General features: G+C 42.0%; 1 protein-coding gene across 2 annotated transcripts in view; it reads left to right on the top strand.

Annotated features, from left to right (window-relative positions):
* The window catches only part of COL9A3 (collagen type IX alpha 3 chain), a 58,397-nt gene that overhangs the window by 41,556 nt on the left and 2,955 nt on the right, over positions 1-13,886 (top strand). Inside the window, exons 23-31 of one of the 2 annotated variants that reach the window (XM_063296954.1) lie at positions 2,399-2,452; positions 2,996-3,067; positions 3,810-3,845; positions 5,757-5,801; positions 7,922-7,954; positions 8,812-8,958; positions 10,715-10,769; positions 13,269-13,451; positions 13,543-13,620. In XM_063296954.1, the coding sequence (XP_063153024.1) occupies positions 2,399-2,452; positions 2,996-3,067; positions 3,810-3,845; positions 5,757-5,801; positions 7,922-7,954; positions 8,812-8,958; positions 10,715-10,769; positions 13,269-13,451; positions 13,543-13,620 (703 nt within the window). The remainder of the gene's footprint in view (positions 1-2,398; positions 2,453-2,995; positions 3,068-3,809; positions 3,846-5,756; positions 5,802-7,921; positions 7,955-8,811; positions 8,959-10,714; positions 10,770-13,268; positions 13,452-13,542; positions 13,621-13,886) is intronic. The other variant, XM_063296955.1, reaches the window with a different exon arrangement.

The following is a 13,886-nucleotide window of genomic DNA, read 5'->3' as shown; positions in this document are numbered from 1 at the left end:
AAACATTAAAACACACATTAAGATTCGGTCAGGAGCCATTTAAAATTAAATCTAGACCCCCCCTGTTGTACGATGACTGTGCTTTGTGGCTCCTGAGCGGGTTTTTCAGACTCTCAGTTTGTGAGATTAGCTGCTGAGCTTGGGTCTGTTGCCTTAGGACACGCTTGGGAGTTGTGTAAATACAATTCCTAACAAATCCTTTCCAAAATTACATTGGAGCAGAAGGTACCAAAAGGAACTTTTCAGTGGTAACTGACTTTTTGGGTTCCTCTTCAGAATATCATAACATTTAGAAGTCAACCCCTGAACGGAAGCTTTAATTCAAGATAATTATCTATATTCAGATGGCACATTATGAAATTTAGCAATAGACTCACAGCAGATGGTGTGTGTGTGTGTGTGTGTGTGTGAGAAACGGTTTCTTCATTTTTACTGAAACAGATTTCTTGCAAGCACCTTGAGTTAATTGTCAAATAACAGAATACCACATTAGGCTACATCATGGGGTTTTCATGAATTTCCAAGGGAGAAAGACATCAGCTTGAAAAACAAATATATTTTGCATCTCCTGCTTTCACAATCGATCTGCATGGAAGGGAACACAAGATAATTGAAGAAAAGCAAGAGAATATCTCTCTTGTGACCTGAATATCAGATCACATTCTTCTCTTGGATGATTTTTCTCCTGAAAGAATGCTCAAAATGGATGCATGAGGTATTCCACTGCCTCCCCTCCAATATTTTTCATCCAACCCTTCTAACGTGGAGATTGCACTCTTGCTGGGACTGCTTCAATTCTCCAGCTGCATAGTGAACATTATGGTATGTAATTCACAGCAGACTTGTAAACTCCCCCTTTTGGGGGGAGATGGGCAGTGATAGAAATCCGAAAAATAAATAAATAAATAACCGCATAGGATTTCTCCCACTTTCTAAAAACAGCCTCAGAGGACCTGGCTTGTGTTGGCAAGAGAACGAGGTTAAATCTGTAAAGGCTGTCTCCACACACAGATATATGTGCTGTTTTCCTACTAAAAATGTCATCCTGAAATTGCTGTTTCCATCTGGGGGGAAGAGATAAGTCACCCTATTCCATCATTGCAATATGATTCTGAATGACTGTCCTCCCCAGGAATGTTGGCATTGCAGGTGGTATCTCCATGGCGGATGCCCCAAATTTAAGTAGTGTTGGAAACCACAATGGCTGGTCCTGGCTGTTGGGTATATTGGATAATCAAAAAACTATTCCATTAGAAGGCAGTAGCAAAGAACGTCTTTAATAGTGCCAAAAAGACTTTATGACCTTTTTTAGATCAACAGATTTGGAAAGTTTGAGGGAAACTAGCTTTAGGTCAGGAATGAGAAAGATTTTGGCCAAAGACCACCATTTCCATTTTTTAAATTGAACTTTGAATGCTACAGGAGTCACAGTTGTGTCATTAAAGATGATGGAACTGAAATGTTGGCCCTTTTTGGAGAATCTTTTCTGGAGTTTCTCTGTGTGTGTGTGTTTTAGGTTGGGGTACATGATGCCTAGCAGAATCTGATCACGTCTGTTTTCTTGTTATTTTGGCAAAAATCACAAAAAAATTGCACTGTTTATTTCTCCTGGCTGATTGCTAAATGTTGATAGGGTGTCCTCAGGAGCTACACAAAGCTTTAGATGTTTATTTGTAATTTACTCTGGGTGCTAGACACTTCTAATATATCATGATAAGAAAAAATAAATCGAACTAAACTGTCTTGAAAGAGCAAAAACAGACATAGTTTTCCTTCCTTCCTTCCTTCCTTCCTTCCTTCCTTCCTTCCTTCCTTCCTTCCTTCCTTCCTTCCTTCCTTCCTTCCAGCTTAGTTGAAGAAATAAACAAGGACAGGCACCATGGGAAAATGATATTTAAGACCATAGCATAAAAACTAAGCTATAGGACAAATAATAAAATTTAAAAGCTCCATCATTGCTTTCAGGCAGCTGAGGTTTTGAGATGAGATTCATGAAGATGTTAATATTGATGACGGTGCTGGTGGTGATGGACTCAAGACAAAGACCCATGCCTCCAGGGAAAAACTGTAACTCAACACGCAGTCCTTGGTGGCTTCGCAGAATATAAATTCAGATTAAGAAAATGCTGTGCTCACATCACACGCTAGGCCCAAACGAGTCCACTGTTCGGTATAACAGCTTCACGTGATGGTCTGGTTCACACAGTATGCTGAGGCAACGGCTGGATTCTCACAATACGCTGAATCACAAGCTACCCAATTCATTTTAGCTAAGCTTAGCTTGCCGGGGGGATCCAGCCAGTGAATGCCCAACCAGCTTTTCCCTCAGTTTTGCAAAGGGAGCATTAGGAAAGACTACAGTACTACCTCCCTTCATTGACCCTTTCGTTTCTTCCAGGGAGGGCTTGGTCCACAAGGACCTGCTGGAGCAGCTGGCGTAAGAGGCTTCCAGGTCAGTTATCAGAAGATAACCTAATGATGGAACGGGCAATCCTTCTTGGCCAGGATGGGTGGCTGCAACTTGCTTCTGTATCCTGCCTGTAGGGTCACTACCAAGGATTTTATGATGTCAGCAGACTAGGTGTAGAGTCATGTTTCGCAAACGTGGGAACTTTAATGGCTGGCTGGGGAATTCTGGGAGTTGAAGTCCACACGTCTTAAAGTTCCCAAGTTTGAGAAAGAGTAATATTAATAAAAGTAACATGTAACGCAGGGTTCTGCCAAACTAAATGGGGCTGGCTGGCTGGAAAACTAAAGTGATTCATAGGGATCTGCAGAGTGCAGAGTTGCCAGATTACAAACCAGCAATCTTTTATTTCAAGACGGGCTAAGATGTTTTCTCCTTTACGGACCGCTTTAAGCCATCCTCTGAAATGTCCTTGATTTCGAGTAACGGCATAGCAGCTGCATGCGGTTTGATGCAAACTTGTCATCAAATCCCCTCTCCCTTTCTTCGGCTTTTTCTCTTATTTCTCTCTTTCATTTAACTTTCCAGGGTCATACGGGACCAAGTGGGGAGCCTGGTCGACCTGGCCCCACCGGGCTACGGGGGGAATCCGGTGAGCAGGTAAATCCTCTACAGAAGTGAAAAGTTGACCAGATGTGGCTTTGATGAATGTCACTGGCAAGGAATGCAGAACTCTTTTTGGTAGGGCTGCGATATTTAATCGGCCCACTTGATCGGTTCTGCAATCTAAATTTCAGAGTCGGTCTAAAATATTTCCACTGACTGAAGAGGGCTGCAAAGGAAGAGGTCATTTTTACTGCATGAATTCTAGATGTTAAACACTGTTATTAAATTAATGTTGTCTTCTCTGTTAGAAGATAAGGAATGCCGTTTTTAAGACCCATCTTCCTGAAGCACCTGTTTTGTAGGAGGCGGGGCTTAGTGGCAGCTCCACCCACACCGTGATGTATGCAATCATTACACGTGATGTCATTTTAGAGCACTAAATGGGTGGAACTTGCCACCCACAGCTTCTTCCACTGTCATGTATCTACTGCAGTGTTTCTCAACCTTGGCAACTTGAAGCTGTGTGGCTGGGGAATTCTGGGAGTTGAAGTCCACACAGCTTCAAGTTGCCAAGGTTGAGAAACACTGATCTACTGCAAAAGTGCTCCAAATACTGTCTTAGATTTAATACATTCAGTTAGAAGAGATTCTTTTAAATCAAACATTCAGATGTAGACTAAGCTAGCCTAAAAGGCATTTCTGGGTAACTTCTTTTTAACTGTGTTCCTGCAACTTGAATAACTGGTCGACCATTTTGGACGCTTCTTTTTCATGCTTCTTCTTTTCTTGTTTCCAGGGTCCTACTGGAGTTTCAGGACCCAAAGGTAACCAGGTGAGGTAAAATCTCAATTCTCTGTGTGCGTAAATCATTTTAAACCATGGTTTGTCTAATCCTGGTTTACTGAACAAATAGCAGTGGCTGGAGTCATAGAACAAGCTAGCCACACAAACCACATTATCATTCGATCACGGTGTGGGAAAATAGTTTATGCCCCTAATAGCACATCTCTAATATTACAGTTATGCAAAGGCAACACAAGTTCCACATTTTTTGTACGTGTGTTGCAACACTGCACCCGTGCGCGAAAGGGGCGGAGCTGGTGTCGCAGAAGCAAGATGCTGCTTTTGTTGTTTTGGTGAAAGCTTCAGATCCTGCAGATGCCTTTGTCTAGGAGAGCGATGCAATGGGTGCAGTTTGGGTTTATTTCCTTTAAACAGGCTACAGTACCATATTTGGGGTACAAATATCCAGATCACCACTGGGTGGCAGCACATCATTTCTGCCTCTCAGCATCTCTTTTGCAGCCCAAGGATAGTAGTATACAGGTAGTCCTCACTTAACAACCATTTGTTAGTGACAATTCAGACTTAATGATGATGCTGGAAAAAAACGACTTTCGACCAGTCCTCACATTTATGATCCTCACAGCATCCCCATGGTCACATGATCACAATTTGGGCACTTGGCAACCAGTTCGCATTTATGACCCTCGCAGTGTCCTGTGGTCACATGATCGCCATTTTCGACCTTCCCAGCTGGCTTCTGGCAACAAAATCAGTGGGGAACTGCTTGATTCACTTAACAACCATGTGGTTCACTTAACACCTGCAGTGATTCTCTTAACAACTGCCACAAAAAAGGTCATACAATTGGTTTGGATTTGCTTAATGACCGCTTCGCTTAGCAACCAAAATTCTGCTCCTGATTGTGGTTGTTACTGTAATTCTATTTTAAAGCCATAGGCTTTAACAACATGTAGTTGCAACTTAAATTTTGAGAACTTATTTCCATCTTCGGTTAAGTATGAGGTAGTTTTAGGTAACAGACACATTTCTGCATATTTTTTCTCTTAATACATTTGTTGATTCTGTATGTTTTTGTACTCATTTGCAAACCACATTTAGAACAATGTGGCTTTCTTCTCCATAAATGTGCCATTTGAGAAAGTGTGAATTGGATAAAATTCCTCTCCCATCCTTAACTGTGATTTCTCACATACCTGAACAAGGAACGCCCTCTTCTGGTTTAAAGGAGAAGGGCTACTTCTAACCAAGTGCAGCAAGCGACTAGGTTTAAGGCATAAAATTGTTCATGAGCATCCCAGAAAGAAAAATGCTCTTTGGTTTAATTCTGAATCAAAGTCATGCCTTTGGATACTCTTAGCAATACCAAGGCTTTGAGTTCAGAGGCTTGCTGTGCTCTAAAATAGTGGATAATTTGATCTGAAACTTGGACAATCCCCACTTTGAGCTAATAATCTTGAGTTGTTTGTGAGTATGATTGAACAAATGTATTCAAAATGCTCTAAGATAATAAGCATTCATAAATTAATATTAACATTATTAGCATTGTTAGTGTTACTAATAATATTGGTGTTATAAGGGCTACTGTTAGTTAGACAAAGATGTCTTCAGGAGATGGCAGCATTTAGCTGACCTGATCTGGGTTTGGAAGCTAAGCAGGTTTGGGGTTGTTTAATACTTGGATGGGAGACCATTAAGAGATCCCAGGAATGTAGGTAGACTAGGGAGTTGAGAAACATCTCAGGAGAAGATGATGACAAGCCACTTTCCTAATGTTGCCAAGAAAATTGTGTGGCATATCCAGGCAGCTACAAGGAGTTGAGCATGATTCAGAAGAGATTAAACATTGATCTTAATTAGCCAAACAACTATAGTGACTTTAAAGTCTTATTTTCTTTTTTCTTTTTGGTAATAGTGTTCTTTGTATTTTCACATGCAGGGCATTGCAGGAACAGATGGACTGCCAGGAAGTAAAGGAGAACTGGTATGTAGTGTTACATCTGGATGGATCTCCAACCAAACTTGTTTCACTCCACTTCTGTTGGGACATCTCCTTTCCAAATTTTCCAGCTGCACAGTCATGGCCCACCTAGGCTGGGAATTCTGAGAGCTGTAATCCTATCACTTCTGGAAGCACCAGATTCAGGGCGGATCAGTGACCTCACCATGGTGATGAAGACATGAGCCTGGAGATTCCAGAGAAGTCTTCCTGTAGGGTAGTCTGGGGAGGAGCGGGGTGGGTTCTGGCAGTGGCTTAAAACCAAGGGAATTTCAGCATCCATCCATCCATCCATCCATCCATCCATCATATTTATATAGCTGCCCATCTCACATAAAAGTGACTCTGGGTGGCGTACAACACTTAATTATAAAGAGTAAATACATAAAAACAGTCACAAAAATAACTATAAAAAGACACATAAAACAAGCAGGGATGATATCCCATTTAGAATCAAGATATCCCCGTGTACTCTAGTGTCATGGTCTGTGGGAATGACCTTGGGAGACAGGGGGAAGAGCTGCAACCAAGGCAACAATCTGATAAATGAAACCTGAGTCCGAAGGAGGGGTGGGGGTGGAGAAAGCATCTTGGAAGGGACCCTCCCTAGTTTTTGGGAGAGGAAAGGTGAGGGAGGGGAGAGGTGCTTTCAGACTCACAAGACTGATGTCAGCCCTTTGAGGCAGTCTAGACAAGAAGCTCCAACCATGAGTACTGACACTACCTTCATTGTAAGGTTGCAGCAACAGAATCTTGCAAGTCTGAAAGTACCTTTTCCTTTCCTGAAAACTAGGGAGGGTCCCTTGTGACACTTTCTCCATCCTACCCCTCCTTCAGACTTAGATTCTATGCACAAAACATAGCTTTTTGTGTTTGTTTGTTTGTTTATTTATTTGTTCATTCATTCATTCATTCATTCATTCATTCAATTTATATAGCCGCCCATCTCAAACTAGTGTTAGTCCTGATCATTCCAGCTTGAGCCTCCCAATCTTATCGACTTTGCTCTGCTCATAGCTGCCACTTGGGACAACTGGAATGTTCCTGCTTTTGCTACAGTGCCTGACTGTGCCTCTGGTATTCCTCAATTGCTGGATACTGGTGAAATCTATGCCATCAGGCATTGCTGCATTTCTGATTCTACCTTTCCAGGGCAACCTCTTTGCCCATCAGTGCCTCAACAGAGTCTCCCTTTATGTGGCAACCATCCAGTTCTTGGGCCGGTTTCTATGTGAACTCGCTTGGGTGCTACCCCAATTCCTCCCAGCATCCTGGGAAATGATGGCCTTTACCAAGGAAGCCATGACCCCTAGTAGGCATCACAGGGTTGTTTCAGGTCATATCTTCAAGCTAGGACACTTAAAGATCTAGTAGCTGTGGCCACACAACATAATACTCTTGGTTGGTGTTAACCCTCAGGATGTTTTCTGTGGCTTAGTGGCAAACCCAGCTTAGTTTATGCTTCCCTGTATTGTGGGAACCCAGATAGAGGGTTAATTCAGTAACTAGGTTAAGTGTATTGTGTGAATGTAGCCAATGTGATCATTGATTCATCTTCCTTTAAAAAATTAGCATAGCAGAGGGGTTTTCAAACTATGTTATACAGAACCCAAGATCCTACAAGAACTTGAAAGGGTCCCATGAAAGACAAAAGGGAAAAAGAAATCACTCAGATGTGGCCAATTTTCTATCACTAGAGTTTTGCCTCCTCATCAGTGGTTCTGGGATCTTGTTTTTTCAACTAACAGTTTCCTTGTCCTGAACAAGTTTGCAAGCCCCTGGAGCAGAGGACTTCAGAACTGAGGATATGATACAGAACTGAGCCAGTGTGATGAAATATAGTCTAGGGGAGACCCAGGTTCACATTCATCCACAGCCACATAAGAGCATTCCCCAACTAAACAAGGGTGGAAACCAATGGCCCCTTCCAACTCTGTGATTCTTTAGTTCTACATCGTCCCCACGTAATTTGTTCAGATGATAAATTTGGATAGAGTATTTGTGATCTGCAATGAAAACCAATCCAGATTCTTTCAATTTCATTTCAGTTTCCTGCATGGGATTTAAGCAAATAACTTTAGTCTAATTTCTTTCTTCTTTTCTAGGGTCCTTTTGGACCTCCTGGTCAGAAAGGGGAGGTGAGTATCGTGTACTTTCCAGAGAAAAAAGAAAATGCTGGTAAGCCCACCCACCCCTGGTGTTTTTCACTACATGTATTTGTATGCATTTATCTGGCAGTTTTTATTTAAAAAATCTGAGAGGTTGCTATCAGAGGAAGCTATGTAAGGGAAAGTCAATGTCACCTACGCAAGGCTTCCTGACCTCTTGCCGCCATTCCTATATTTCATTTAAAAGTCCCTGTGAGTAGTGAAAACAGTAGAAGGCCAGAAGTATGGTAGCTGATGCTTTAAGCATGCTGGCTAGGGAATTTGGGGAGTTGAAATCAGCCCATCTTAAAGTGGCCAAGTTTGTAAAACACTGCTTTAGAACCACCATTCCCAAAAACTCAAGGAGAGAAGGTGATATGCAACAGCCTGGCTGGCTGTGAATTCTGTGAGCAGTTGTCCAGGTACATCTGGAGAACACCCAATTGGGAACATGCTGATATAAATATTACCCACCAACCAAGCTAGATATATTAATTGCACAGGCTCTACAGCAGATGGACAGGGAGAAGTTAGCCTTTTTACCCTCTGTCTTTATTTCAGTCCTGATAAAATTGACCTCCCTGGGGCTCCCCTTTGGATGGGGACAGGAATCTCCATGGTTTTTGAAAGAGGATGTGGCAAGACTAGGGGCTGATTCCAGTTTTAACCCACCTTCCTCCACTGAGGTAGTGTCCATGATGGTTTCCAGGCAGTCTCACATCCAGACCATGATGAGTAATTTGCTTAGTTTCTGCAAGGCTGCTGTATCCATTGTATCCTTTCAGGTCCAGTTTGGAGGCTACAGCTTCTCCATTTGGGATTTTTTTCTTTCTTTCTTTTTTTTGCAGGCAGGACAGAGAGGAGACCTCGGCCCTAAAGGAGTCCAGGGCCCCAATGGAACTGTTGGAATGCCAGGAATTCCAGGCCATCCAGGCAAAATGGGTTTACAAGGAGAGCAAGGAATCCCTGGGATTGCTGGGAAACCAGGCCCTCCGGTAAGAAGTCTGGACATCTCATTGTACAACTGTATGTTGGTCCTTGTCTGCCCACTTTTTTTTTCCTACTCCAGTTTAAAACTCATTTTCCCTGTGCCCTAAGTGCTATTCCTAATATCTGGACTGTTGTTCAGTCGAAGACCCATAAGAGAGCACTCCACATTTCTGGGATGGTGGGATTTACAGTCACGCATGCCCTGGTTATCTCCCATATAGACTACTGTAATGCGCTCTACATGGAGCTACCCTTGAAGAGTATCCAGAAGCTACAGCTGGGTCCAGAATGCAGCCGCGCAGGCAATCTTGGGTGTTCCAAGGTTTGCACATGTAACACCTTTGTTGTGTGAGCTGCACTGGATGCCAGTCTGCTTCTGGGTCCAATTCAAGGTGTTGGTTATGACCTTAAAAGCCCTACATGGCATGGGGCCAGGCTACCTGAGGGATCGTCTCACCCAGATTACATCGACCCATCCCACCTGGGCATGCAGAGAGGGCATGCTACAGATCCCATCTGTAGTTTCATCTAGCAGGATCGTGGGAGCGTGCCTTCTCTGCAAGAGCGCCTGCCCTTTGGAACATTCTCCCCCCGGAGTTGAGGCAGGTCCCTTCACTCCTGGACTTCCGAAAAAAATTAAAAACCTGGCTCTGTCAACACGCCTGGGGCAGGAAAGAGAATAGTTCCTCTTGGGGATGGTTAGCTCCATAGAATTGCCCTGTTTGCTTGTGGATAGAGGGAATATCTTAGCCATCTGGATTTTATTAGAATATATTTTAATATATTTATATTTTTATGTCATTGATATTGTTGTATATTATTGTATATTATATTGTGGTTGAATGTTTTTATTGTGAACCGCCCAGAGTCCCTCCTTGTGGGGGATATGGGTGGTGATAAGATAGATAGAGAGATAGAGAGATAATGTAGCCACCATTGTATCTGGAGGCCCTCTGACTTGACTAGCCAGGATGGGGGGTGTGGGTGAGTGCACATTCAAAGAATGAGCTGGCTGTAAACCCCCAAACCATGTTTGCCGGCAGCTACCCAGCATCCAGCAAACACCTGAGTTTCAGTCTACCTTCTAAAGGGAAAGTCCTTTGTCATGTAGAAAGGAGAGATGTCTTTGGTAGGAGATGTATTGCTCCAAAGCAATAAATGCTTCAGATCTGTGTTCTGCAATAAAGCCAGAGTAGTTTTTTAAGTACATAGAAAGAAAAGAGCGAATACTTCAGTCCACAGATGCTCAGAGGAGATCCTGATTTAATTATTTATTTGTGTCTGTGTGCGCATTCCATTTATTTTCCACCTCCCTTCTGGGATCTTAAGATGACATACGTAAGGATTTTCCCTTGGTTGGGCTGGGGACTTGGGAGACCCATATCATCAGTTATGAAAGGTCATGGGATGACTTTGGGTCAGTCACTCTCATTCCAATCTAGCTTACAGTGTTGTTATTATTGGAAAAAGTGGGTGGTAGGAAAGTTAAGTATGCTCCTGAAGAAAAGAGGGGATATAAATCTGAAGAATACATAAATACAGGACGCCTAGTAAGGGCTGAAAGATTGTGACTGGTCCAGAGTTACTTAGAGAGCTCCCCAGTGAGGCATCACAAAGTTGGAAGCTAAGTTTCAACCCTGGGATTGAAAGTCATAAAACATCTGGGGGAGACCAAGTTGGGGAAGGATGCAGTAGAAGTTCCTAATGAGACCACAACTCTTATGAAGGTCTGGATCTCAAAATACCATTGCATAATTTTAGGGAAAAGAAGCTAGTGAGGAACGCATACGGGAGCTCTGTGATGGAATGATCAGTGGTGAGTACAGATGCAGCTTCCTGGGCAAGAAAATAATGCTGTTTTGTTAAATGGATTGTCGGTGACAAGTCCCGCAACTTGAGCAAATCTTTCAAAAGGGATGCTTCTCAAAGCACCAGGCCCGGGCTGCTGAGAGACCTGGGACTCTGGGAACAGCTTCAGAAGCTGTGGAACAAATCTGAAAAGAGATGTGGCTGCTTTAATGACGTACCAAAAGGCTTCTTACATGTTCCCAGGCATCACAAAGCACCTCTTTCAAAGATTTTGCACAACTGTAGTAAGAATAGAAGACTTGCTTTTCTTAATGCATCCTTCAAACCCAATGCTATTGATGTTGGCTATGGCTCCCTAGGGCCTTGGAAGGGATTTTTTTTCTAGGTCTAGCCTCTGATATTTTTGAACTGCATAATTCAGGGATCAAACTTCAGACCTTGGGGATGCTTTGCATTTCTAAATATAGACCTAACTTTTCTTTAAGATGACACTTTAAAAATGAATAAGGCAATGTGGTTAGTTGTACTGATTTCATGTCCTGCTGATTGGGCTTCAACTAGGGTTTGACTGGGGGAAACAGGAATTTGACATTTCTTAGTAAGTACATGAGATACTATAATAAGAATGGTTTAAAAGAAGAATCCATCACCTAGGCACTCTAGAGATAGTTTTAGATTCCATTTGGGAGGAATGAGAACTAAGACGGTTTCACACACAACTATAATATTGGATGACCAAGCTGACACCAGTTGTGTTATTTGCTTAATACAATCATACTTACATGCATACATATGGAAGGAGTACTATGCAAAGCACAAGCAAGACATCAATAGTACACTAAAAAGGTGTAAGAGAAGAACAAGAAAAAGGATAGCTCAATCTAGTTTTCACCAACATCAAGCACTATACTTCTTCAGGCCTCTCTGTCCTTGCAAGCCATCCTTGCTTCCACTAGGAACACGTGCTGCTTCATACATAGCCTTTTGTTCTTCAAAGATCTCATTGTTTTATTTTTGAGGTTCTCATCAACTCTGTTGAACCATGACTTCCCTAGTCTTTTCTTTCCTCTTCTTTTATATATTTGTTTTGCCATTCAATCTTCATTCATTTTCTCCATATGACTAAGCCACCTCAATGTCATTCATATTTGTCACTCACTTGTTTTCAATCCACACTCATACAGCGCCCCCCCTTTTTTGACCCTATCTGTTTTCTTAGCATGAGAGTTAGTTCTCAAACAGATTAGTGAGTAACAAGGTAAAAGCAAATATGGCTGTTGCAGGTGAAAACAAAAGAAAAAGAAAAGGAAGTGGGATAGCTCACACAAAAGAGTGGGACAAAAATCCATTCCATAGGGCAAGAAGGAAAAAGAAACTTTTGAGCTTCTTGTTTAGCCCTTTCACCCACTTCCAAAACAATGTTTTATTTCCAATGAAATCATTTTGTACTTCCTCTTTCAATATTAACTGTTTCTTGATCTCTATTTATATTCTTTAAGAGTTTGTGTGTATATATAATTTTATACTCTCTCTCACACACACAACGTTCCTTTTTAATTTATTGAGATTTAATTAATGGAAAGTAGGCATGCCTTTTTTCACAGCAATTATTCTTTTATATGCATTTTTTTTCATTCACAGCCTCTTTCACTTCATCCCCCCAAACACCTGTTTTTAAACTTCCTATTATTGTAACTCTGTGGCGTGATTCTTTACACTCTGTTCTAAGCAGCTTCCAGTCCTCTGTCATTACATCCATTTCCCTTTCATTCTTTTGAGATATTAATCTCTCTAGTTTGATACTTTTCATACAGCACTCATATCTTGTTTCCCTGCTGTCATTCTATTTTAACTTTAGGTTCCTTCACTTCTTTTTCTTCCATGTCTATTTTTTCCCAAGATCCATTCTTGACACTACTAGATAATGTCTGTTCTCATTCATAGCTTCTCATCATCCTTCACTAATTCTCTCAACCGTTCATTATAAACAATCAAATAAATGAAGAGTGAATTAGTTGACAGGACGTGGGTGACTAAGAAAATTGTGGTTGGGTGGAGTTGATGAGTCCCTAAAAAAGAGAAAGAGAAGTTTAAAGAACAGTAGATACGGTAAAAGCAAGGATGGTTTGCCAAGAAAGATATGGAGAAGTACAGCGAATGGCGTTTATTTATTTTCTGCATTCTGAATAAAGATGCTTATCCCAGCACAGAATACCTGGTACATGTGTGTGTGTGTGCGTTTGTGTGTGTATCATTTTTTTTTCTTTTGCATGAAAAGAATTTTTAAAAAGCAGGCTAAACCCCACAAAAATTAAAGAACAGTTGGATTAAATTAAATCTTTAAAGAAGTTCTAGAGTTCCTGTTTTATATAAAAAAATGGTTTGGCATGCCTTAATTTATGGCCAGATGTTTGCAAGCTTCTCTGGGAATGCATTGAATTGTTCCAATGTATCCTTTGACAGTCAAAAGCCAGCCTACAGTTTTCTTGTTTGTTTTTAATTCCAGAGCAAATTGCCCAGTTAGCTGCTAATTTAAGAAAACCTTTGGCTCCTGGCCTCATGGGGAAGCCTGGGCCTACTGGCCCTCCAGGGCCTCCGGGGGCAATGGGGAGCATTGGACATCCTGGGGCCCGTGGCCCACCTGGATACAGGGGACCAACAGGGCATTTGGGAGCCCCTGGTCCCAGAGGTGAGTAAGCCCCTCTTCAATGCTTCCCAAGTCAGTTTACAAAGAGTGTCCTTTAGGTTTCTGATGGACCATTTTTATTTAAATTTTATAGGGGACCCTGGTGAAAAGGGAGACAAAGGGGTCATCGGCAAAGGCGTTGATGGACCTGATGGAGATCAAGGATCACAAGGTAAGTTGAAGGAGTATTCTGCAGTTGTGTGGCTCCCACTTTCCGAAGCATCAAGACCAGATGTTCTAGGGAGACCATAGCTCCCTTTGGAGGAGACAGAACTGAAAGCCTACAGGGGTTTTGGTCATGCTTGATTTATTCATAAATATGCCACTCTGGTGGCAACTTACATAGATTTCCAGTAGGCGACCTCCAGAATTCTGCTGCTTTCTGCTAGTCCAAAATGGCTCCCCCAAAACAGAATCCTAAAGGTGGTCTCACTCTTT

This window comes from Candoia aspera, chromosome 3, assembly GCF_035149785.1.
Source record: "Candoia aspera isolate rCanAsp1 chromosome 3, rCanAsp1.hap2, whole genome shotgun sequence".
In the NCBI taxonomy this organism is placed as follows: Eukaryota; Metazoa; Chordata; class Lepidosauria; order Squamata; family Boidae; genus Candoia; species Candoia aspera.
The sequence above is the reverse complement of the archived record's forward strand: the minus strand, read 5'-3'. Positions and strand labels throughout refer to the sequence as shown.